At 42.9% G+C, this 26208-nt stretch overlaps 2 protein-coding genes across 3 annotated transcripts in view; both read right to left on the minus strand.

Annotated features, from left to right (window-relative positions):
* The window catches only part of LOC118299112 (ubiquitin-associated and SH3 domain-containing protein B-like), a 40617-nt gene extending 25329 nt beyond the window's left edge, over nt 1-15288 (minus strand). For both annotated transcript variants that reach the window (XM_035622562.2, XM_047335462.1), the window contains exon 1: nt 15057-15288. In XM_035622562.2, the coding sequence (XP_035478455.2) occupies nt 15057-15184 (128 nt within the window). In that variant the 5' untranslated portion in view covers nt 15185-15288. The remainder of the gene's footprint in view (nt 1-15056) is intronic.
* Nucleotides 15289-15525: 237 nt separating this feature from the next.
* Nucleotides 15526-26122, minus strand: LOC118299113 (glucuronokinase with putative uridyl pyrophosphorylase). Its single transcript, XM_035622563.2, has 23 exons — nt 25932-26122; nt 24854-24960; nt 24708-24752; nt 24454-24607; nt 24293-24364; nt 23699-23787; nt 23447-23603; nt 23029-23106; nt 22383-22474; nt 22129-22234; nt 21950-22029; nt 21789-21857; nt 21008-21068; nt 20868-20884; nt 20119-20176; nt 18655-18747; nt 18488-18548; nt 18284-18397; nt 17475-17532; nt 16886-16954; nt 16747-16810; nt 16560-16631; nt 15526-16084 (listed from the first exon to the last, which is right to left on the minus strand). Exons 1-23 carry the CDS (start codon nt 25986-25988, stop codon nt 15989-15991), a joined length of 1869 nt encoding a protein of 622 aa, XP_035478456.2. The 5' UTR covers nt 25989-26122; the 3' UTR covers nt 15526-15988.
* Between the last annotated feature and the right edge of the window lie 86 nt (nt 26123-26208).

The raw sequence follows: 26208 nt of genomic DNA on the forward strand, positions 1-26208 counted from the left end.
GGTCACGGCAGAGCAGCGTATATGTACAAGGAACATATGCCACGTGAAACGGATTTTTTTTTCTTCGATGAGCAATCTTCCGTTATGAAGAGGCGTGACACTGCAAGTCATTATAAAATGTCAGTAGATATATAAGGTTATTAGAATGACAGTTGAAAAAAACGTTTTAGAGACTAACAATCTGGTTCAGTGGTTCCGATGCATTAAAAAAATAGAATGGAAAAAATGGGATTAGATGCACTTCTTCGCAGCATTATCACCTGATCATTTGAACATGAGCATGACTACGCCCTCCAGGGATTACTGAGACGCATTGTTCAACAGCAGAACAAACATTTCTGATATTCAATCCTACTGGCGTCTAACAGCTAAATATGTATATTGATCTCACCAGTGTATTGACGCTGCGTCGACTCAGGTCAGTCACGCACTAGAAGCCTGATTCAGTTATTACATAAATATACTGCAATCATCAATAATATGCTTTTATCTATCTACATAAATAGAGATTCAAATTTACTTTGGGTTTATATTTAGGGCTCACAACATTCACAGGTCCTCATCTTCTACTTCTGAATCAATAAGCAGTACACAATTAGTTTTCAAAAATAAACTTTTTCAGCCGTTTGAGGACGTGGATGCTCTCTTGAAGTCTGGAATGAAGCACACTTACATGGAAAATTGTTTCAAATTTATAATTAATATAGAAAACAAGTTTAAGCACAGATACTGATGGGACATTTAACAGATTCCATTTTCTGCCTTCGTAGACAGAATAATATCTACGGTTCAATATGATGATGGTTTTTGAGGGCGGGTGGGGTCAAACTGAAACTGTCCATATTTGATACTTCCAGCCAATGTCTTTTGTTTTTTAATGTCAAAATGGAACATGAAAAAATATATTAATTTAAACATTGCAAGCTATCACCGAGACATAGTGAGGTATTCTGTAATTACGACTTTTAGTAAATACATAGTTATGTGTACTTATTTATTAGCATGGGTATTCTTCTGCTTCTGTGTAACTGAGAGGAAACTTTAGATCAGTTCTATTTCGAAAGCTTTGCTATTGCCTTTCTCTTTCTCATAATCCCAAAGCAATGGTTCCTGAAGCACAAGCGGAATCTAAAATATTCTGTTACCCTGTGTGTATTATTGGATAACTAATTTGGAAAGCGTCTCTTGCAGTGATGCATTTCTCAGTATTGACGTTGAATACGTCTAATGGTCTTTCTGTTAACATAAAAAAAGCCTTATCCAGAATGCGTGAGTACCTCGTCGTGAAAGGCTGAGCTGGTTTCCCTGTCAAGATACAGCAGCTGGCTTTACACAAAGCAACAGATTAGATATCATGTAACATCAGAATTGAAGTGCAGTCATACAGGAGCTGTGTTTTATCAGCTTGGTCATCCTGGGTCTCAGGAAACTGCAGACGCTTCATACTCTGATGCCTAAGCTCCTGAATTTGAAATTGAAAACAACAGGTGCAGGAAGAACAAATTAAAATGTGTTCACTGATTAAACACATTGCAGTGGTTTGAAATTCAGTCCAACCAGCATTTACTCTCTGGTCAAAGGAAAGATTCAATGACGGCAGCAGTAACCACGTCCAATCATGCCTGTAATTAAATGTGTCTCCAGATCCATTTTCCTCCGACAATCCTTTCAATCCAGTCTTCCAGCAGGATTACTGGAGCACAGCGGGAGGGAGAACGGAGCAGGAAGCCGGTCCAATATGGAGGAGCTTCCTGTCGAGGCCCAGCAAAGTTGGGCGTGAGGGCAGACGGCAGGAGCTGGAGGAAGCCGGCTGCTGGAGCTGCTCCAGTCACTGCATTGGCAAAGGTACTACAGGCACAGATGGCTCAGTCATCACTGAAAACACACACACACACACACACACACACACACACACACACACACACACACACACACACACACACACACACACACACACACACACACACACACACACACACACACACACACACACACACACACACACACACACACACACACCAGCAGCAGCAGCAAACAAGTACAAGCTGAAATAGTGAATGTGAATAAACACACACACAAAAAAAAATTGGGATTAACTCCCGCATCAAATCTACTTTAGTTCCTGATCCCTTCAACCCCGTAGTGCCCCCTGTTACAAAAACAAAATAAAACAGCAACTGTGTTCACAGATTAGTTGTGTTTGTGTGTGTGTGTGTGTGTGTGTGTGTTAAAAAGAAAGACAGGGGGGCCCTCTGACAGCGACAAAAGGAGCATGGGACAAGGACACATTCCACTTTTATCAGTGTTTATGAAAGAAAACCCAGAACAGTCTGATTTCACCCTGATTGTGCACCAACAGAGCGGACGCAGAGTCTCTGCTCTCATCCCACCAGGCAGCTGCATGGTTTAAGAATTTTGTTTGCACAGGGCGACTGGGAAAGAGAAAAAAGAATTTTCAAAATGTGCAGCAGACATTGGGAGCTGGTTCGAGAGCAACACAGCGTTGAATAGTGATGGTAGTGAGGGCTGATGCTGGTGTCTGGAGAGAAACCTGGACTGCAGCTGCAGAGAGCTGGTGCGTTATGCTCATAGTTGAAGACTTTGAACATTCTTTCTAATAGACAACCAGGGTATTACACGAATACACTTATATATCTATTAACAGTAACACTCGTATTAAATAAACTGCCCTACGCTTTGATGCATCCCATCAAATGTTGCCCAGACAAGGGGCCAGAGTTTGACTCACATTTTGGAACAGCCCCACACATACCTATCTTGACTTCCAAATTAATTGATAGCTTGTGTGATTTTTTCGTTATTTTGTTGATGTTATTTTTTAAATTTTGTTCTTTAAAACATATATTTTTTGGGCCCAGCAGGGATTCTGGGCCTGGCAGCCCGTCAGACCTGTACTGGGTAAACCTTGGCATTACCGTGGGCGAACCAACCCTCTGTCCCACACAGCCAGGCTGACGCGCGCTCAAGACCCCTGTGTTAGTGTTGTTCGTAGTGCCAGTTAAAGGGGCAGGATGCGCTTTTGGAGAGAGGCTGTCTTGTCTCTCTCTTTGTTATTGTTGATGATTTCACTTTTTGGTGGCTGGAGGGGGAGTCTACCCTCATTTGTTAAGTTTATTTATTATTCATTTAGGATAAAAAAAAAAAAAAGGCCACCAGGTAAATCTACTAAATCTAGAGAGGACGTGCATGACGTGAACGTGATTTATTTTTTATCCCTGCAACCAACTGATTGGTTGAAGAGTAGGTGCGATTTCAGTAGAGCAAGATTTTCTTTGGTTGACTACACCCCGGGTAAACACACCCACGAGACAAGACAAGAGTCCAGACATGCAAAAGACAAGTCAGAAAACAGTCATACGGCCTAGAGAAGAACCCCTCTGAGTTAAAACACGCATGGCAAAGGACACGTCAGAGTCAAAAATGCCCATGTCAAAACACATCGTGGGTAAATGTAAAAAAAAAAATGCATAACCTTGGTGAGTGCCGTCCAGGCGCCAACCACACAAGGACATGCACAATACAGGAAAAAAAGCCTCTCCTGTCGTATGTGAAGTCACTTTTCACCATCATTTCATCATCATCTTTTAGTAATAGTTCTCTGAAAGTTTCCATTTTCTGCAGAAGTATGTTCTGCTAGAGACATAAATCACGTGTTCATAGTGTTCAATTTTATATCTCGACAAGAAAAGAAATATCTCTGTTTTCATAACTTTATAATAAGACGCTGACATGATCCTTCCTTGTGCTGAAGTTTCTTCTTGAATAAAGGTAGAACAGTCTCATCAGGGAACAGATACAAGAACAGTCTGTTAAGGCCCCTGCAGACCACACCATCCACCCAGCATTACTCCTGCAATAATTCATTTGTACCAATACATAATGATGCCGTGGGCTTTCAAAGAAGAGCGCAAAGTTAAGACGGTGTTATCTCAACATTTGAAATGTAAAGGGATGCACATAAGAAAGAATTTTGGAGGTAGGGTTATTCATATTAAATAACACTGCATGAGTGGGGGTCTGCATCAAGATTTGGGGACATTTTAGAAGGTTTAACTAAAAAAACTGGACAGAATTCAAGGACATGTCAACACTGAAACCATCAACGACATAGGTAGTTTAAAAATTAGATAGACCTTGAAAATGTGCTTTGTCAGGGTCTTTTACACGTTACGGTAACATGAGTGGGATTTTCGTATTAAATGAATATCAAGTTATTTTTCTAGTTTGTGGTTAGGAATAAAATGACTTGAAGAAAAACACAAAGATGTGCTAATACAATGAAAGTGTTGTCTGGGTTTTTTTCCCTCCATAATTTGAATGATTATGAGATAGGATTAAAGCCATATCTGGCCAGATGAATTCACACCTAAGAGAACAAGATTTGCAGATCACAGTGAGAAAGAGGTCAGCATGCTGCAGTTTATCTGCACGTTTACAGAGAAACTTTTCTCTCAGTTGCAAAAACAAAAAGAAAGAAAAAAAAGAAGAGATCTTCTGTGTCGTGGTGGCAGCTGGACAAAACCGCCACAGCTTAGCTGACTCCGGTTCCTTCCATTATTAAACCCCAGACTCTCACTTTGAAGAAGAACTGTTGACTGATCTTACAATCAGTCAAAATGTTCAGTTAGGTTACACTGCGGACTGAAGGCAACAGTTCATTCAAAATTCTGTTTTTCTCACAGATTTGTATGGCCTATATCCATCCATCCATCCATCATCTCATTTTAGAGCAGCTCCAGCAGTTCTATCTTTACATTTGTATTACTGTGATTTTGCACAAAGAAAAAAGATTAATCTACTTGAACCATTTCCCCCATTTATGAGCAACCAATTCCCATTGTGCTGCAGTCTCTGAAACACTAATCATCCTCTTGACCTGACCTCCTTTTCATCTGCCACAGACAAGTTTGACTCTGAGAGTCTAACACAACCAGCAGTTGTGCCGCCAGGTGAGAATGAACAGAATCCCCCACAACTCCAACAGACTTGAAAAGACAGTGATTTGCTTCTTTTATCCATAGTACATACAGTATGTGTTGTAAAATTGTAGACATCAAAAGCCTCATACACTAAATTAATAAATTTGATTGCATTTTTGATTGTTAAAGGTGACATATTTTGCTCATATTCAGGTTCATACTTTTAATTTGGGTTACCACTTGAAAAGGTTTACAAGGGCGTCAGTGTTCTCATACTGTCCATTCCTCTGATTGGCCTGATGGCCCAGTCTGTTGTGATTGGTCAACCAATTTCAAAATGTGTAGGAAATGACACGCATGTCAAAAAGGGTGGTCTTTTTTCGCAGTTTGTGGGCCGGCAGGCTCCACAGACACGCACATTTATGTGCACAAACACCGAAAAGGTGATTTTTGCATATTATGTCACCTTTAACATTTTCTCAATTTTCCACACGAAAAAAACCCTCCAACATCTGTCTGTCAGAGGTAAGACATCTTCATGCTTCCTTTTGAGCTCTGATACATTTAGCGGCTCCTTGTTGCTGGGGTTCAGCTCTGGTCACATTATTTCTGACAAACATATCGTCAAAGTCCTGAGCTGAGCAGAGAGATGTTGGTGCTGTTTAGTGCTGTGGTTGGGGGGGGGGGGTTTGCAGAGGACAGCTGTCAATCCCAGCAGCCTCCAGGCCTACATGTGAAACCAGCTGCTGGCACAGCAACTGTAGGCAGGCAGCTGTCCTGGGAGCTGCTAACCGAGGGTTGGACAGATACGTGGGACTGATATCAGCCATTTATCACAAATCTGACTGCGACTACAACCAGTCCAACAACCCAGCCCTAAACTGGAAACACAAAGAACCGGGGATGCGTATGGGTCACGTATGTCATTTTTCCATCCATTTCTTATGCTACACATTATCAATTTGTGCGTAAAAAAATCGGAGAGGAAACGCCAGAAATTGGAACGATTTCAAAATACTGCAAAAAAACGTTTTTGGGATTGGCAAACGTGGAAAAAGTGGATGTTTTGATAAACGTAAAAATGTCGCAAAGTGCAGTGCGGGAACAGACAGTGAATTATACATGGCGTACAAAAAGCACATGACACAAGTGTCCAGGGAAGCCACCGCCTCTCTGACAAGAGGGAAAACCTCTGATCTGTGTCAAGTGAAGAGGAGACCTTCCACACATTAATATATGCAGGAATGTCATATCACCATCGTACTCTTCCACGTTGACTGAGGTTCGAATAAACACAGAAGTCAAACACAAAAAGAAGAGCCGGATGAAAACTGTGGGTCACTATGGACCTCCAGGACCAAGCACCCAAGGAATTAAGCACAATATACGACAGGCAAGAAATTGTCTATAGAATAAGGCAGTACCGTAATTTCCGGACTATAAGGCGCACCGGAGTTTAAGCCGCAGCAGCTAAATTTAATGATTTGTACATCAATAAGCCGCACTGGACTATAAGCCGCCGGTGTTTTAATGGTTAATTACCATATGTAAGAGTCCGTGCACAGAGGGGATTGTCGGGAAAGAGATGGCTGCTTGAGGAAGCTCCCATTTATTAACATTTCAACAAACAAGTTGCATATTTGCGTAACGTACTAAAACCACCAAAGTCCTCATCTTCAGCGTCGGAAACGACCAGGCTCAGGGTGGCTTCGTCAGCCACTCTCCTCTCTCCTTCGTTGTCGCTCTCAAAACCAACGAGCTCCTCTTCGTCACTGTCGGAATCGAACCGCCTCTGAAGGGCCTCAGCTGAGCCTGTGGCGGCGTCCTCCTCTTCATCACGCAGCGGTCCGGCCTTTCGGAACCCGTCGGTGATCGTGGATGTTTTGACACTCCTCCGCGCCATCAGGATCCACTCGCAAACTTGAGCGAAAGTTGCTTTTCGCTGCTTTAACCGTGGACCGCGGTCCGCGGTCATAGAGCCCGTAGAGTTAGAGTTGGTGGACTGTAACCAGTTAGATTTAGGAGGTCCCCTAGTGGCCGTTAGCTGTAAAAATCCATAGATTAGCCGCACCGTTATATGAGGCGCAGGGTCGAAAAATGGGGGAAAAAGGCGCGGCTTATAGTCCAAGAATTACGGTAAAATAAGTTTTTTAAACAAACTATGATTAGTTCATTCTTTTTTTTTTAGGAAGGACAATTGATTGCAGGTAATTCGTAAGGCAAACTCAGCAGTTACACACTACCTTGAATTTCATACCGCCACTTTAAGATATCTGAGTGGAGACAATGGCCCCATAATCTGATAGCGCTGACTGTTTCCCTGCTTCCGGACAGAGCTTCAAATGAACCCTGATATGATCACCAAGCTGCAGTGGAAGTGCACCAGTGACCGACGGAAGCTATACGCAGCCAGTGATGCGCCTCTCCTGTTTCAGGAAGGAGACTAATGACATTTATATGACCTTGTTAGAGGCTCCCCACCGAGGCAGACGTATAATGATGACACAACAAATGCAATAATAGGTACAATCGTTACGATTTTACAACCGTCTTCGCATGGTCCCAAAGAGCCGATAGCCAATTTGTGGAATGGAAATCTTCAGAATAAGCTCATATTCATCTGCATTTCAAAGGTGCTGGGATTCAAAAAAAAAAAGGGGGGGGATGGGGGGGGGTGACTCAATAATTCATGAGAGTTACCAACTCCATAGCACTTTAGCGTTCCCATTGCTGGGATATTCTATATGCAGCTCTCGCAGATGTAGCAGACTTAAAACCACATACTGTATGTAGACATTTTCTTTTCCTCCTTACAAATCAGCAAATATGCAACGCTTTTGAGCTGAGCTATACAGAAAATACATTTCCTCTGTTGACAGCTGTAGTGAAACGGTAGAAAATCAGCACAGAGGAGGGCCCAGCGCATATATGGCACACTAAATGCAAATAGGCTGGGTGTTCATGTGTCACAATGTTTTCAGAGGCAGGCACAGAGGACACATAAGTTTTGCATTACAGTTCTCAGTGTGACAGTATACAGACCAGAATGTCAGTCGTAAAAAAAACCAAAAAAGAAACAAATAACACATTATCTACACAGGAAGTGAGTGGGTGTCCATCTGACAGAGCTTAGTAACTTGGAATCTTACTTCATAAACTGACAACAACTGTATGCTGAGCTAAAATGAGGCCGCACCAGCAATATCACACAGGTTACACGTTGTCCCGTGGATCTCTAACACTTAAGGTGAATAAATACTGCATTGGAACATTCATCCGAAACGCTGCAATGCCCATTCAGTCCGATTTTCACAGCTTTAAAAGTTTTTTTTAAACAGAGAACTAACTTTAATTATTAAAACTTCATAAAACTGATCCCATCATACTTCAGACAGAGTCAATCCTTATCTATCTAATTTTTCCCTCTGCAACTGCAACCCTACGTGACTGAGCAATAAAAAAACCTGTAATTAAAGCCAGTCGATTGGTCTAGCAAGAGTCATTAGGAGCCTGGACCAACCAGGGCCTTTCTGTGTGGCGTTTGCATGTTCTCCCAGTGTATTCGTGGGGTCTCTGGCTCCCTCCCACAGGCTAAAGACATGCAGATTGGGGTAAGATTAGTTGGAGACTATAAATTGACCATAGCTATGAATGTGCATGTCACCTAATTAGAACTCATCTACTCAGCATTTACTCTTGTTTATTGATTGATTTGGCTATGGAGACTTAAAACTGAATGAATGAATGAATGAATGAATGACAAGTCAAAAATCTAAACTGAACCCATCAATAAATTGTTTTCTGAGTTAAGTCAATTGGAGAGTGAAATGTGTGAAGCTTTATATTTTCCCTTACACCCATAAATTAATAATCCAACCATCCAGCCATTATCTGTACCACTGCTGGTATAACCCTATTATCTACATCTGGCATTGGCAGGACCCAATACCAGGGTACACCCTGGACAGGTCCGTCAAGTTGATCATTTCTCATATTTTTAATATATAGTTTGCTCCATTTAGTTGTATTTTTCAACACCAAGCTGAACCTAAGTTTCACCATGAAGCAGCACCGGTCAGTGCACGTGATGTTAAACATCCATACTGTACTGCGTACTGCTTTTCTAATCAGGCTGCGTCACACCTCATCATTATGATCTCCAAATCCACTTTCCTGAAGTCCCCCCTGAACTCGCTCGCACGCACGCACGCACGCACGCACGCGCGCACACACACAGAGCACCGGAGCTGCTGCTCTAATGGCTGCTGTGTGAGACACAGTGTAAGAAGTTCACAGACTCCATCTCCATCGCATTCTCTTCATCTACATGTCTCTTCTCTTCAAGAAGGACCACAGTGGAAATACTGGACAACCTCTCATGTGAAATAACCAAAACTGTTCGAGCAAGTTCTGATTGCTCATACTCCCGTCTTCCTGAATAAACTTTTTTTTTTTTTGTCTTGGATGTGATACTAACTGAAACTATCTCATTAGATTAACAACGATACACTCTCTCTTTCTTGTTCTGTGCCAACAGATGTTTAAGCAGCTTGCAGGCTAGGCTTGTAAAAACTAGCTTGACTCTGTTTGTTCCATGAATTATTTATCATTACATTAAGAGTTAGTAGCTGACATGTGCAAGACTGTCATTTACAAAGTCAGAGAGATGCACCTTGTGACTTGCTGGAAGCCTCATCTCTCCGGAGAGAAGAATAATGTGCGCAATCGATATTGTTTTCTGAGTGATTTCACCTGGAGTTGATGCACAGCAGACCTGACATCATTTCCTGGCTCCAATATGATGGAAATGTCAACTGTTAATAACAGAATGATTGATTTTTTAAAAATTTATCAGCATCACGCACAGAAACTGACTGGAGACCGTGATCCTTTGACATATAGATTTTGGATTGGATATGATTCTTTTGTGAAATTTACAACTAACTTATTGAGCAACAGTACAACTCAAATTAAATTTTCATCTAAGGCAGATAGATTTATTATTAAGTGTTCCAATAGAATTTATTTATTCCTATCTGAGCGGAGAGACTTCTTAAATGGCACCCAAGAATTGTACCCATGAATCATCAATGTCTGTACCCATACGCTTTTAACACGATCAATTGTAGCTTGACATATCGGCCTTATCTACAGCTAGGTGTCATTTGAACATTTTTGATTCTGCTGTAAACATGCATCATATTGAATCATATCCTAAGATTTAATAAATGTAAATATAAGCAATATAACGCATCGTAATAAGCCAATGATTATATATAAAGATGGACAACCCAAAAGTGAAGCCAAAACCCCCTGACTGCATGCTAAATAAAAGTTTCCCAAAGAGATTTTCTTTCATTTTAGGTTGCTCTTATCATGCTGATGTATGTTCAAGTCTATATTTAGTTATAATTAGTTATTTAATGCTATAAAAAAAGAGGTCACACCAAAACATCACAATCAAAATCTGGGATTGAGCTGTAATTGGCTGGGCGGATGTATCAGTGGGACCACTCCACGTGCCCTGCAGCACAGACTATGGCTCCAAATGACATCTCAAGACCAAGATGGCATACAGTCATTGGTATCTGAACATATTTTGTCTGAAATGTGTCAATATAGCAAGAAAAAAAATTTACACAAGAAAATGCAGAAAAACTTGCTTGGGGTAATTAAGGAATGGTGTCCCCAGAAGTTTTTCCAGTAGACCACACTCTGACTCCATTGTTAACACCACCCAGCACTGTCTGAGTATTCAGGGAGTCAGACAGTGTCTTAGTCATAGACTGTCTATAAAAATGGACGTAGTCACTGCGTCCGGAAAATGAAGCCAATGCGGAACTGCCTGAAGTCTGAAGTCTGTATTCTCACTTCTTTTTGCAACCAGTGGCATACAGAATTCTATCAGAAAATGACTCTACTTCTCACTTGATTTACAACGTCAGTAAACATTTTCCTGAGGAGTTGATGGTGCAATCTCTAGTTTAAAGGTCTTCTTCAAAACAGCATGATGCTCATTTTGTAAAATATGGTCACCTTTAGAGTAAAATCGACGATAAAGAACGGTATGCACTGGGGCGTGCATACATTGTGATTGACGGCTAGTTCAATCCAACGGGTGGAGGTCGCAGATGTGGATGGACAAGCAGCGGACGAGCTCTTAGTGATGCCCGCCCCCCGCTCCTCCAAATATGGTTACTTCTGGTTTCAAAGAAACAAGATGGTGGTGTCCAAAATGCTAAACTGGAGGCTTCAAAATGGCAGTTCAGAAACCAATGGGTGACGTCACGGCGGGTTGGTACTTGGTTTTAATGGTAAGTTAATTAGCTAGCGAAGGGCCTTGCTGAAAAATATATCAGGTTTTGGTCGGGCTCTACTGAAACGGCTGTCTCCCTACGCCCTACATGTTTGTACTTGTTACCCTAAAAGTGAACCATTAGATCTCTATGCTATCTAACTAGGCTAAGTGGAAGAAACTAGTGATTCATTGCTCACACCATCAGTGAGGAAGAGTGTGGAAACATTTTGTTTTCTATAACAAAGATGGGAAAAATCGGAGCTTAGGATGAGGCGGTTTGTTGACTTGGTAGATTGCAACCGCCAGAGAGTAACGTTGGCTTGTCACTCAAGAACAGCATCAGCGGGACTGCAAATAAGGTGCTTTGAATAAGGTTACATGTTTTGTTATATAATTGGTTTAATTAAGTTCTACTTAGTTCTACTTTGCTTCAACTTGATTTTTGAAAATGTGACACTCCTGATGTGTATGACAACCTCTCTATTTTGGTCCTCTGAGTATTTGACAAAAAGACCTTATGAAGAATTGGCAAACTAGCAGAAAATAAGCACGAGTGTTAAAGAACTTTGCCTTGATAAAATATTCAGTAGTTTAAAAAGTTCCCTCAGAGTAGCAGTGGGAATTACGGCTCTTTGAAGGGAGCTCTGTTTCTTTCCAAGCCCGAGTCCAAGGCTGAATTTTTGTTTCCAAGTACGACCCTGTGTAAAGGGGAATTCATTTAGGGCAGGCAGTGAACAAAACAGATACAAATAACTCAGTTCCCTTCATTTGTACCGAAGAGGCCTTGAAAATAATTGATTTGCGAATGAAACATCACTAAAATTTAAATTTTCGGCACTTTACAATTTATTCATGCTGAGCATACATTTTGGTCGATACTCAAAAAGTATTCAGCTTCAATACCAAGTCCTGGTTCTATATAATATCAATATCCATTGCCAAAGTAAAATCTGTTTGTACAACTGTACTATTAATCATGCACTTGTGTACTGACATCACGAAACTCTACTATATACACTGGCAGCCATGTGGGCGCTGCCCCCAAACCAAAACAACAGCATGACGCGCAGCGGCAGATACATTTAATCTTTCTACACAAATAATCCTTTCATAACAGAACCAGGACACCTGAAGTTGGTCAGGAATGTTAGTGGGTCAACCCCCTGACATAAAAAAATAAAGAGGGAGAGAGAGGCAGACAGCCAGAGAAAGGAAATTAATAAGTGTCTGTGTCCAAGCCAAGCAGCCGTGGGCTGATATAAAAGAGGCTTCCCCGAGGGAGTGTGTTCTAGGCCAGCAATGGCCAGCCAGGGGGCCTGTCATCGTCTGCTGTGTCCATTCAGCCAACCGCAGCACACTTCCTCTGAGACACACACACGCACTCGCAAACACTTAAACACTCTTGACGCGTGACATCTGTATGGGTGAAAGGGGTGGAAAGACTCCAAATGCTGGGTGCATGAACGAAGAAAAATGAGAATTCCTGTGAGATTTCCCCCCGCCGACTTCAAATAATATGGACAAAAATAGGCTTGTTTACTTTCTCTAATTAATGCCACACAACACAGACCAGTTATGAAAGCTTTTTTCCATCGGTCGTTCTGATCAACGGAAGTCAGAGATTCCTTGGATAAAAGCTCTGGTACACAGGAAGTGATGCCCTGTTTTGTTTTTTTACATTTAAAGTTTGACTCATTATTTGGCTTGTCTATATTATCTTATTATAGAAATATAAAAAATATTGATGTATATTTCAAACAATCAATGACAATCAATATCATGGCAGTTTAGACACAGCATTCATTTTTCATAGTTTGTCCATCAGGGAGGATTTAAAAGAGGATTTTACCTGTATGTCCTGCCCAGCACATACAGGTTTTCATCACATTTCTTAACACACACTTGTTTAAAAAAATATTTACTTTGTCAGCTCTAAATTTTTTTTGGTTCTGGCCAGTTGATACCTTGGAAAATATAACAGTATCTTTCAATATTATCAGACTCAGAAAAGACCTCTGATGAACCCATAGTACACTATCTGCTCTGCATCAAGCAGCAGATGCAGTTAGTGGTTGGCCAGTGAACATAGTGGAGCATTTAGCATCTTAAGATAAAGAGATATAGATACAGATATATTTCCCCCCCAAAAAACCAAGAGTAAATCACACTGAATACATGTATTTGTTGCTTCTCTGTATCTGCTGTGTATGTGATTGTTTCCTACCACATTTGCTATATTAACCATAAAATGATAGAAGAGGTGAATGTCGAATTTTGAACTTGTCCTGCCAAACCCCACCCAAAAACTCAATCATCCAGCTTTAAAGATGGTATGGGGTTGGGTACCAAAGTCTGTGCATCTAAGGGTACCGACCGAATTATGTTGGTAATGCACGTGTGATGTACGTGGAAGCTGAGGAAGAAGAGACTGACGATTGTCGGATTAAGTTGTTGTTTGAGATGACGGGGGTTTTTTTTGCCTATTGCCTCTGCGGACATTAGCTCAGCATCCTACAAGCATCAGCCAACACTGGCTGCATCCAAAATTCCTTACCAAGAACCTCTACGTGTCGAGTTCACACTACACGATTATGAGCCCGAGGGAAAATCGGCGTCTAGTCGGGGCTCGCTGCTCGGCACTCGAGCGCTATGTGTGACCTACCAATGAACGGAGGACCTCCCGTGTCACTTCTCGCGTGTGTTTTCGCGACAAAACGTACTTTGGAGACCAGAGACACTCGTCGAGGATTTCTCCTGGTGAGGGATCACGTGGTGTGTGACCCCTGCCCCCCCCTGTCGCTGATCAGTCACGTAGTGTGAACAGCGGAGCTGACACCATTGACCTTTCTTCCTCCGGCTGGTAACCGACATCATGGAAAACTCGTGAACATATCACAGACGATTTCCCGACACGACGAGACCAACGAAAAAAGAAGAATCCCGCCAGTAGAACTGTGGTGCAGCTGCAGTGTCGCGTTCACAGTGAGAGCCTGCGGCCGACGGGACAGATATGAACTCACTGATCTGGCCAAGTCGAAGGACAGTCCCTCCATTCAGCAACGGCAGCGGAGGGAGGGGAGGGGTTACATAGACTTGCAATATTTCAAAATCCAATATCAGCTTTTTCTCAACTGGGTGCACTGCTTCTTTTTTTTTTTTAAATCAATTTACTGGTCTGAAATCTGTGACTGTCACACACTCACACACACACACACACACACACACACAGAGAGAGAGTCATGACTTGACATGAATCCTCCTGACGCCAATGTTGTGAACAGTTCACATGTATGACAGCTCCTCGTGAACATGGCAGATACTGAACATGTGACACAAGTTTCCGAAAAAACTAAACATGTGTCCACATGTGCAGCTTCTTCTCGCGAAGCTTTTCAAATCGACAACTGCGACTTGACGTTCGACCGCGCGACGCCACCATATGCCTGTAGTGGACACGCTCTCGAACTTTTTTTTTTACAATTCTGGCTAATCGCGTTCGGCATACTTGACTTGCGTGCGCGAGCGAGCGCGAGCGCGTGCACGCGCTGCGGACAGCCAACCAGCAGCTAGCCGCGCGCAGAGCGAGTCGACAACGGGGGAAGTGATGCTGCGTCGGACCCGTCCGCCAGCGCAACTCCCACCACGACAGACCCGGCACTGGGCTTCGGACGCCGGCCATGTCGTCGTCGTCCCCCAGTCCCCCTGCCGGCTCTCCGTACCCCCCTCTCCGACACGCGTACAGCCATTCCCCCTCTCCACACACACACACACACACACACACACACAGACGCGCGCCGTGTTTCGGTCCGGCTACTCACGCCCTCGGTCTGGGGAAGCCCATGGACAGCAGCACGTCCAGGTTGGAGCCGCATTTCACGGAGCCCGGCCGGTTCTGCCGGAGCCTCCGCGGCAGGATTTTGCTGTAGATGTCTTCCTTGGCGGCCATGGTCCGGCGGGGTCCCCGCGAGCCCAGTTGCAGTCCGAGCCACCGCGCCCTCCGGCTAGTCCATCGGAGTCGGCGGGCTCCGCGTGTGTGCGAATGAGAGCGCGGAGGCGACGCCGAAGCGGAGGAGAGGAGAGAGTGGCCCCGCCCACCGGAGGAATCAGCGAATTAGATGTGCTCGCTGGGGTTATCGCAGAATAGCTGAATACATCTATGTTATATTAATATCTATGAAAGGTTAAACCCTTGGAACTATTATGCACATGGCGGTATAGGTCATGGGTGGATTTTTGACTATTATGACCATTACATAAAAAGCTATACAATATACACTACAAAAACACTAAAGGGTAATACGTTTGCTTTAATTTGTTTACGCAGATTGCACTCGGTATACAATTATACCACACAGAAAAATAAATAATTACAAAAAAAAATTATTTTTAAATCCCAACATATATTGGAAAATATATCTGAAACCTGCACATTCACTGGTTTTCTAGCTACGCAATGTATGTTTTTAAACCATCCAGTTTGGTCAATCTGGTAAATTATCACACTAATTTAACAAAAGACTGGTGATCCTGAGTCAGGCTGATTATTATTATTATTGTTATTATGGCTTCCAGATAAATTCATGTAACTTATCTTCATCTTTTATGGCACTTTTATTTAACAAACCCCCACGGCACAGCGTGGCCCTCTGTTGGGCACATTGAGGGCCATGCTGTGCCGTGTCCTGATGGATGGCCCGTGAGTTGGCCCCCCAGTACGGTAGCCCGACTGAGGCGGTGGGGCGATCTGAGGTCAGTGTTGGCCACAGACAGTGCTGGCAGATGGGTTGTATGGTGTGATGACACAGAAGACACAGCCGGCCTCCTGGAAAGCTCGCCTCATCTCCACCTAGTGGGTCGAACAAAGGACTGCATCAACATCAGGCAGCAGGCCACAGATGACAGGTGAACAAATACAATACATACTACCACAGAAATTACAGTTATAAAGTTAACAAAAGAAGATAAATAAATGTTAAAAATAAATTGTTCATTCTGATCATTTGGTTGAAAAGAGAGCTTAATTTTTGAAAGTAAGGTCTTAGGGATGTAAACAATTACTATAGGATCAGGTAGAATATCTTAGAAACAGACAATACAATTATTATTATATTTTGTGGGTGATGAACCCAACATTGGAAAAACCCTACAAAGAAACAAAAAGTCAGTCAGTGTCTTACTTATTAGACAAACGGAAGCTGGATTCTCTTGTTTAAATCATAAACTAAACTCGTAGTGCAGTAGAATGTTTTCGTCACATCACAGAACACGTCTGCGGTTTCCTGTTGGGAAAATGTCACAACTTCCACATAACACAGTCTCACCAGTCTGTCCTGGTCAAGACAGAGACCAACCACGGCTCCCCCACTGCCTGGTAACTTCACTGCTGAGCCAAACTGTGAGGAACAGCAGAAAACGTATGAATACACAGAAAACAGGACAAAAAAAAAGCACTCCTGCAGGCACACACAGGCAGAGACAGAGAAGAAAGTGGACACTGTGAGCACCCACCTGCTTCCCCAGCAGAACCATCTTGAGATTCCCAGGACCCAGACAGTCGTCGGTGTAGACGGACCTGTGGCATATGTTGTTGATTTAGCTGCGAGCGTGACCGTAGTATGAACGCCTCAAATCAAACTGTACAGTTTACCTCCTCAGCTCAAAGTTCTGGTCCATCAGTTGTGCCAGACGGCTCCAGTCTCTGTCCTGCAGAGCCGACCTTGAAGGGAGAACATTTTCGATCAGGGCTCTGGTGAGAAAAAGTTTCTCACCAGTAATGTTCTGAGCCTCTGACATGCAACAGCCAAGACGACAGCTACAGTTCTGTCAGCAGGGCAGCAGCAAATAAACGTTTTTCTCACAGTGCATAAACGTTTCACACAACAATTCAGACTGTTGTGCAGAGGCTTGCATAAATTCTACTTTGCATATTTCATATATTCTTTATACAGTATATATTGAACTTTCTCCCATTTCCTGGTGAATGCGCTGTACATTGCTGCACAAATCTCTGCAGCTCATTCAGTTAAATAACACGTTGAACATGTTTTGTACATATTTTTCTTTCTTTTCTCAATTTTCTACCTCTGCTACTTGACTTGCAGCACTCCATAATATTCTACTTACTCTGTTAATCATTATTGGGCAAAACACCAGGGAACATTCCGAGCATGTGAAAACCTGCTTGGCATTAAACCTGATTCCGACTCAAATCAAATGTTCACTTCTGGCAAACCAACCTCGCCTGATCCGTTAGCTCAGCAAAAGTGTTCATGGCCTCCACGACCTGAGGCTCCCCTGTGGAAAGACAGAGAGACATGAACGTAGATCAACAACTTGAACCAATGTGTTTCCAGATATTTTTTAACTCTTGAAAGATGAGCTGGCATGTTTTGGACTGAAAGCCCTTTTTTTGTCTGATTACAGAAAACAGAATACTTTGTGGCCTTTAAACATGAAACCGATGGAACAAGACTAGCGGCTCTGTGGGGCCGCACTGAGCTACAACAGTGTACTTTGAGCTAAATGCCAACGTTAACAATGCTAACATACTCAAAATGACAACATAAACCTTCTGATGTTCAGTGTTTGGGTTACATCTACTGGAAGTTGTTTGACGTCCTCCTGGCTCAATATTTCTTCACATATGCTTACATCTCTATCAATAATTCTGTTAATTTGATTTTCAGAACTGTAATTTTAGCAAACTGTATACTGGACATATGTTGCATTGTCTGTCCATTTTGAAATAGGCATCACTCCTTTTACATACATGATATATGAGTATAATTGACTTGACTATTGAACAAACTGACCATACGATGGCGCTAGAAGCAATGTTATTACAGATCATGCAGTGGGGAACATGAATTTCATTTAAGAATGAACCTTATATAATAATCATTGATTCTGGCCTGATTGTCCTTGTGAATTGTGAAAGTATTTTATGACAATCAGTCACATGTCCACTGTCAGGATATTTCCGATAAACCCACAAACGGAGTCAGGACCAAAAATAGCCAACGTCATTTTTGACATGAAGTGGTACCGCTGAGCCAGCGCTGTCGGATGTTGCTGTGGATGCGTCCAGAGTCACTGGGGTCACTCAGGTAGGCCAGCCAGAACAGTGGAAGGTTACTCATGTCCATAGAAACATAATTCCCTGGAAACGGAAAACATACAGCTTCTAAAAAAAAAGAGAGAATGTAGCTTGTATCATCGACTTAGTATCTGAAGAGAGTGACGTCAGTACCATAGCCCTGCTCCTCCATGAGCTTCTTGCTGAAATCCATACAGACTAAACCTTCATAGACCTACAAATGCAAAGGAACAATCAATTGGAGTGAAAAGAAAACAGTGATTATTTGTGACAGTGTTAATGTACCGTGTATGCTCATGTACATGATTTATATTGCTGACCTGAACAACTCTGTCCTGCAGGCCAGCAGTAATGAAAAGTTCATCAGTCTCCACGTTGAGGATGAAGTTGGCTCGGACTGGTTTAGGGAGATCCTGGAGCGTCAAAAGTGAACGTAAAGTTAGTGGTACTGTAACTGTCAGTTTTAATGCCTTTGGTTTTCCTCACTTGGAGCTTCTTTTGCCTCATGTGAAAGCTCTTGCCATTTCTACTTTTTGTCCATTCCAAAAAAAGAAAGAACTGGCAGTGTCACGCTTATTAACGTATGCCGTATTTACAGCTGCTACATGTTTTAATGCCCTTATAGGTGGATTCGGAGACATCAGTATAGTGGTGGTAAGCAAACAGAATCATCACTGATAAGACTGTCAGCCCCCCTGCTCTGTGCAAGGTTGGATTTGACAAGAGAATGTGGGCACCTGTCGAGGCTGGCGACGTAGATGATGAGGTTTTAAATTGATGCCGAATTGTACAAAGTAAATGACGTCACTTTGCGCACAGTGACACCTCTCACACATTTACTATCACTTCATATCACACGTTACTTATTGACCCACCGAATCGTAAACATCCAAACGAGCAGTGTTGTTTGTGCTTGTGCCAGTGAGCCATAACTTTTCCAGAAGCACCTTTCAATTAAAGAAGCATCCAACCCACATCTCAGCAGTACATGCAGATTGGAAGGTCGGGCTGTATGCTGCTGACACTCCTGGTCACCCGTGGAGCCACTGCAGCCGTTGGACGATGCCAGGGTGTGGCACGTGTCCTCTAACATTTCCTGATATTTTAGGTGTGAGTCCTTTCAACCTCAACCACGTTAACCAGGCTTACCGATTAAATTATCCTGTCAGTTGGACAAATCCACGATAACATTGAATTAGCATTAAAGAAACGCCGAACACAGAGTCCATAGCTTTTAATAACTTCAGTTTTCCCCTGTGTAATTCAGCTGCAATTAACATGCTGTGGCGTACTGTCACTAGAGACACTGAGTTGGCTGCCACACACACTCTGCCTTCTCCAGTCACCTCAGCAAGCATCTTCACCACCAAGCACAGGTGGATTGTTTAAAATAGAAATGTCTGGATATATAATCCCCTCTTGGTTGTTGCCATGATTCACCTCTGATCCGCAGGTTCATTTCTCAGCATCAACATTCATGGGGTCCTTTGCACTGGCTATTTATGGTTGAATGTGGGCGGGTAGAGCGCGTAACTGTGAATTATAAAGGGAACATTGCCTGCATGTGCATGGTTTTACAAATCTGGTAATATTTTTTGGCATATGTCAATTTTTGGCTTTTTTGTGCACATACACTTTAAGTATGGATCTTACCCCCCAGGAGATTGTCCATGAAGTAATTCGCTTTTAAAGAGGGATTTTCATTTTGGCAGGTTAGGGGATGAGTTCAAGATGGAAACATCGCCAGGTAAATGGTAAATAACAAACATACATTGACAACCTACATTGTCTGTGATGTTGTAGAATTCCATGAGACACTTCAGGGTAGCCGAGACAATGGCACTGCACAAAAGAGAAGAGGAGAAAATGATTAAATAAAAAAGTCGGAAATTGTATTCCTGGTGTACTGCTTTCACTTTTAATCTGTATTGTTGCATCTGGTGGTTGAGATGAATTACTGAGATGCTTGAGCTACATACTGGTAACGGAAGTAGTCTGTGTGAGTAAGCACAGCACAAACTCTGGGAAGCCAGTAACAGACACACCTAGGGGTTGGTGGTTTCTCGAATATATTCAATGTACCGTGGCTTGTTGCACATGAGATGTATTAAATTACTTTACCGGCAATACAAATATGTTGTAAAGGCGCCGGCATGAGACTTGCTTTGATGTTTAAAATTGTCCCAATAGAAACCAATAATTAATATAATTAAGATTAAAGAATGTTTAAATGCAGACATAGGTCTCAGGGACTACTAGAGTCATCACAATGGTGTGATTGTATGCATCAAAGGGTAAAATTGTGCATTTATAAAAGTGCTTTAAAGGAGATTTAAAGAATATCGCGATATATATCGTGAATCGCAATATAACAAAACCATATTGCGATATTATGTACAGGCCATATCGCCCAGCCCTAGATGCACCTATGTGTAAAGGTACTGTACATATTAATTTATGTTTCTCGTTCAATCGTCAGTTTTAAGTCAGTTTTTACTCACAGAGAAATAAATAAATACTTTGGGTTATTTACCTGCTTCCAGCAAGGCCCTTAAAACAGAGACAAAGAATTTCATCAGTAGAGTGTTTCATGTGAAGTAAGAGCCCAGTCACACGTTGCACTGGAGGCTGTGACTTGTGGTGCTTTCATAAGTACGTGAATCAGTTTCTTACCACCTGCCGAGGAATGTTGGTGTCGTACTTCAGCGTGAAATTCTGTTTGGTCAAAGCAATGCTGCAGCGAAGAACAAACAGCAGACGTATAATGAACATCAGCAGCCACGGGATCGTTGACAAGTGCAGAATAAGAGGACAAAATGAAATGTCTTCAGAAGTAATTTGAGGCATCGTATGGGCTTTGCTAAACTCATTTCCGCTGGTGGTGGAAAGTAGCATTTACTCAAAATAATGAACATTGTGTGTGAGGCAATAGTTTTTAACAATAGAAAATCAGTTTGAAGCAAGAGTTTCACATTTATGAGAAACATTCTTATTGATGTTGTTGCTGAGAGTTATAGTATAGTATCTATTACAGGTCATTGATACCACTCTCATGCCAGTGCATTAAATATGAAGCTATAGCCAGCAACAGGTTAGCGTAGCTTAGCATAAAGACTGAAAACAAGGGGAAACTGCTAGCCTGGCTTCTCTACATATTTTTGAAAAGCATGACATTTATTAATCACTTCCAAAGCCCTCCATGGCCTCGCTCTCGCCTATGTCATAGATGTACTTGCTGCTTGTGAGCACTCCTCAGGTAAAACCCCCATGGCTGTTAACCTCAGCCCCCCCCCCCCCCCCTTATGTCATCCGAATACTCCTTCCTACAACTGTTCATGTCATCATCTTCCGCTCGCAGCGAAGCCCTGGAGGCTGGGAAAAGAGTAGCCGTAACATGGTGATGAACATGAACACAGCAACTTAGCTCTGTCACAACTCAAGTGACTGAACTCACCCTTGTTTGGAGCAGAACTGGTAGAACTTCTTACAGGTAGCCTGCAGCAGCCGCAGACCTCCCAGGTATCTGCAGTGAACGACAAACACAAACGTTCGAAAGCCGGAACGTGGCCGACGCTGTGATGCACTGCAGCTCGTTACAGCTTGCCGAGCACTCACCCTTCCTTCCTGCTAATACAAAACAGATCTTGCAAACTCCCGAACTCCGTGGGATCGTTGAGGGGGTGAGGGACTAAAACCTACAATATCACAGAAAAGCGCATGACAATTTGAACACTACGGCCCCTGATGAAGCTCTTTTATATTCATGTGCACAGACGTGTACGAGTGTGTGTTACCAAAGTCTGGCTTTCCACTAGGGTGACCTCGGCCCAGAAGTTGGAGATAGTCATGGCGATGGTTTTCCCATTGAAGCCGTCTGAGGGATTCCCCATTAGTCCAACCCTGAGAGAGATCACATACATCTGGATCTGTCAGGCTGCGTTTATACATTAACGTGCTTCTGTTGAGAAGGAGACTTGTTTCTGGTAACCTGAACTAAAATCTATATTCAAACCAACAGAGTGAATCATTCGTGTCGGTGTTTTCTTACCTGGCATACGACCTGCATGTGATTGGTTTAGCACCGTTGTCTTGCTGCTTGGAAGAGTAGTGGGTGAGCCACTTGGTGTAGTCTGACAGACCCTGAGGGGGTCAAGAGGAAAAATAACAATTAATAACTAAAGTCTGCTGTATTTCTATCTCAAGATGCTATAGATCACCCTACAGGCCCCACACATTAGCTGTGGTATTAATGTTTGAGAACACCTTCATCATATCCACCCCACAAGACAGCTGCTGCTTTACCGGGGAGATCGGGTCTACTTAAAAACAGGAGAATGTCTCTGTGTAAATGTGAATATAATCTGACAGACCTGACTCTGAACTGACATTTTGAGCAAAGGTAGGAGACATAAAGGACAAATAAGCGGTCGCGTTGCTGCCGAGGTCACATTCCACGATCTCTGGGTATTGGCCGCTTCATACTTAAAAATATTCAAGCCTTTTCTCTTCCTGCCACTTGTACATTCGCAACTTTAACAGACTGCTGTATGTTTTGCTTTGGTCCAAGTGCAACAGTGGAAAAAAACAGTGAGAACTCCACCACAGCCAACCAGTCAAGTTGAAGTTTACACCCGTGTCTGTCCAGACCGTAATATACAAAGTGTAACCTGATGAACTGAGGTAAGGATACAGACCACTTGTCCAATAAGCTGGAAGCCGGTAGGCAACTTCATCCCAAACACATCCAGCTGCTTCTCATTGATGAGCCACTCCTGAAGACAGACGAGCCAAAAGAGAATCTGGTTATTACGTCTTCACTTCATTTTAACACACATTTTCGTGTTTTTCCCCTCAAAATGAGCCAAACATTTATTTATAAATCACATAAAGATGGAAAAGGAAAGGGCAGCGATAACAATCAAACATCCTCACTGAACACAGGACCTCGTCTCATAATTGTCTCAGGAGTTATGAAGCAAATCTTTGGGGATTTTAGGTGGAAAATGGCAAGTTGAAAATTGTAGCAATGTGAGATAAACACCTGTCCTTTCAGCTGAAATAACACTCAAAGAGTTCAGAACGTGAGACGGTGCTTTACTGTCACTTACGAACCCAGAATCGGCCGAAGCTCCTGTCCGTGGCTTGAGGCTGCAGGTTGAGGAAGTCGGACAGGAAGGACAGCGTGTCTCTCTGGATGCAGTAAAACACCACGCTGGCCAGCCGGGACGCTGTCAGACCGGACTGGGGTTTCTCGGAGAAGCGAGTTATCCTGATTCACGACACCACAATGAATGAAAACCAAATCGGCTGCGCGGCGGCAGGCGCCGGAAGGAACGTAGCTCAACGGAGGGGGGGGGTTCTCACCTGTTGGTGTCAGGGCAGACCTCCACGATGCCCCTGGAGCTGCTCTTCTCACTCTCCTCCAGCTCGTAGTGAATGATCAACTCTCCAGGCTGCAGCACACACACACACACACACACACACACACACACACACACACACACACACACACACACACACACACACACACACACACACACACACACACACACACACACACACACACACACACACACACACACACACACACACACAAAACTTAGCAACTTCTCGTCAGTCTTGACTTCATCTGCGCCAAAAAGGCCCTGAATGAAGATCTGTTCGATCTCACACATGAATAAAAGTGTCTTTCATCTTGAATAGACTCAGATGACTGGTGTTTGACTAGGACTTTATAAAATCACCCCGCTTTACAGGAGATTTTTTAGCTGATATATTGGTATTCCATTTTTTTTCTCCTTAATATCATTATCGGTATCAGTAACCCCAAAAAATCCACATCGGTTGGGATCTACAAATTAGGCTCTGCGGTTGTTTTCGCAGGTGGTAGATATATTGGAACATATCCTGTGCACACAAACGACAGCGTGGTCTCACTTAAATTGTAGTAAATCTCACCTTTGACCTGAAGAAGCGGATAACCTGAGCAATATCGAAGTTCTGGTCCGCACACAGCATGTCTCCTGCAATCTGCTCGCACAAGGGAGGGAAATCTTCAGTGAATGCCGGACGGGAAGTGTAACTGAGCAGGACACGAAAAATTAACTGACGCATCGTACCACCACGATGTCGTCCTGCAGCTTGTGACTGCGTATGGCCAGCTCCAGGTCGGCCACGGCCCCGAGGCGGTCCTCCAGCGTCGTGCTGCCGTCGTTCACCACGTTTTCCACCGGGAAGTCGTTGGCCGTGGCCCAGCGCTCATAGTGCTTGTACCTGGTCAGTGGGAGACGAATTCAAGCAGCTTTAGCAACAAGAGTGTCAGTGTTGTGAGTGAAGTTTATTCATTAATGGTTTACGCTCTGTATGCGCTCACTTGTCTGCATTGGTGACCAGATACACTTCAGTGAACAGCTGGCGCCTGCAGAGAAATCAGAGATGAAATCAGAGATGCGATCAGCAGAGTGAATCGCGGAGACTTGGCATGGAAAAGATCCTGTTTGTGTTTTCACTGTAACGCACATGTTGACTGTTTCCCACCAAAAGTCAAGTATCTTCTTCCCTCCAATGCCAGGGAGCAGGGCCTTGGGGACCCCGATCAGGTGGCTGTACAGGCCGGTGTCATCGTTCTGGGAAGAGGTGGAGGAAACATAAGAGTTTTCATAACAGTTTGCTCGTCGCCATAACAACCAGCCACACCTTGTCAGTGAACATGATTTTGACTAATCAGTTCTTGTGCTACGTGTCAACGGTGGTTTAGGTTTTGCAATTAATACAAAATGTGGCGACATTATTTGATTTGATTTTTATTTATCTCGAACCATCGACAACAACAAAACCAAAAATCAGATAAAAATACAAAGATAAAATCTCTCAGACTCCACCACAGAACAAAACAAGGATGTGTTTGAGAAGGAGCAAGAAGAAGCATAGTGTTTATATAGTCCTGCCCCAACTTAACAAGATCATATTATTGCAAATATATATATATATATATATATATATATATATATATATATATATATATATATATATATATATACTGCATGTATATATGCAGGTCATACAATAAACATACTGTACAACAATACACAAACTAAATTGCTAAATATTAATTTTAGGTTTCCTCCTTTCTGTATTGGTCAAATATTGTTTTCTTGTATCTATTTTTGATTATAGACCATTAGACCATTACATCACCTTCAATAGTTCGACATTGACCATAACAGCGTTCATTTTCACAAGACCTTACCCTTAAAAAAAAAAAAAGTTCCCACATTCTTATTCCACGTCAGTGCTCGCCAGGGGGCGATGAAGAGCACCGAGGACCGCGTCGAATGATATGAGCAAAATAGGATTTGAAGAAAATGACGGGATGGTTTTCATCTCGTGTGAGAAGCCGGATGCACCGGCACATCTTTACGGTTACGTCAACGGCCCAGGTAACGGTCTATGAGCACATACGCGGACCGACGAGGACACACAGTGGTAGAGTGGCGGATTATCTCAAGGCAGTTCGGCGAGCTGAAGTAAAGCCCTCTCCACGACTACCGCGAACTTTGCACCCTCTCCGTGACAACGTTCGTTTGAGCTTGCTCACCTTGATTTGCGTCTCCAGGATGGTGCCGTGACCGGCCACCAGCAGTATACAGATCATCTGTCACACCGCAGTTTGTCCCGTTTTTCCCTGCGAAACAAAAAAAAAAAGAAAGAAAGAAAGAAAGAAGGGGGAACTGGGGTTTCAAAAATAACAGTGAGTGCTCAATTCGCCCAGTGTCAGTGAACATATGAACTTCCGGCAAGGACCTTCACAATAAAACTTTTAGTCAGGACCTTAAAGTTCACCTTCGAGATCCGTACTTTAAAATACATGCAGT

Source organism: Scophthalmus maximus, chromosome 11, assembly GCF_022379125.1.
Source record: "Scophthalmus maximus strain ysfricsl-2021 chromosome 11, ASM2237912v1, whole genome shotgun sequence".
Taxonomy (NCBI): domain Eukaryota; kingdom Metazoa; phylum Chordata; class Actinopteri; order Pleuronectiformes; family Scophthalmidae; genus Scophthalmus; species Scophthalmus maximus.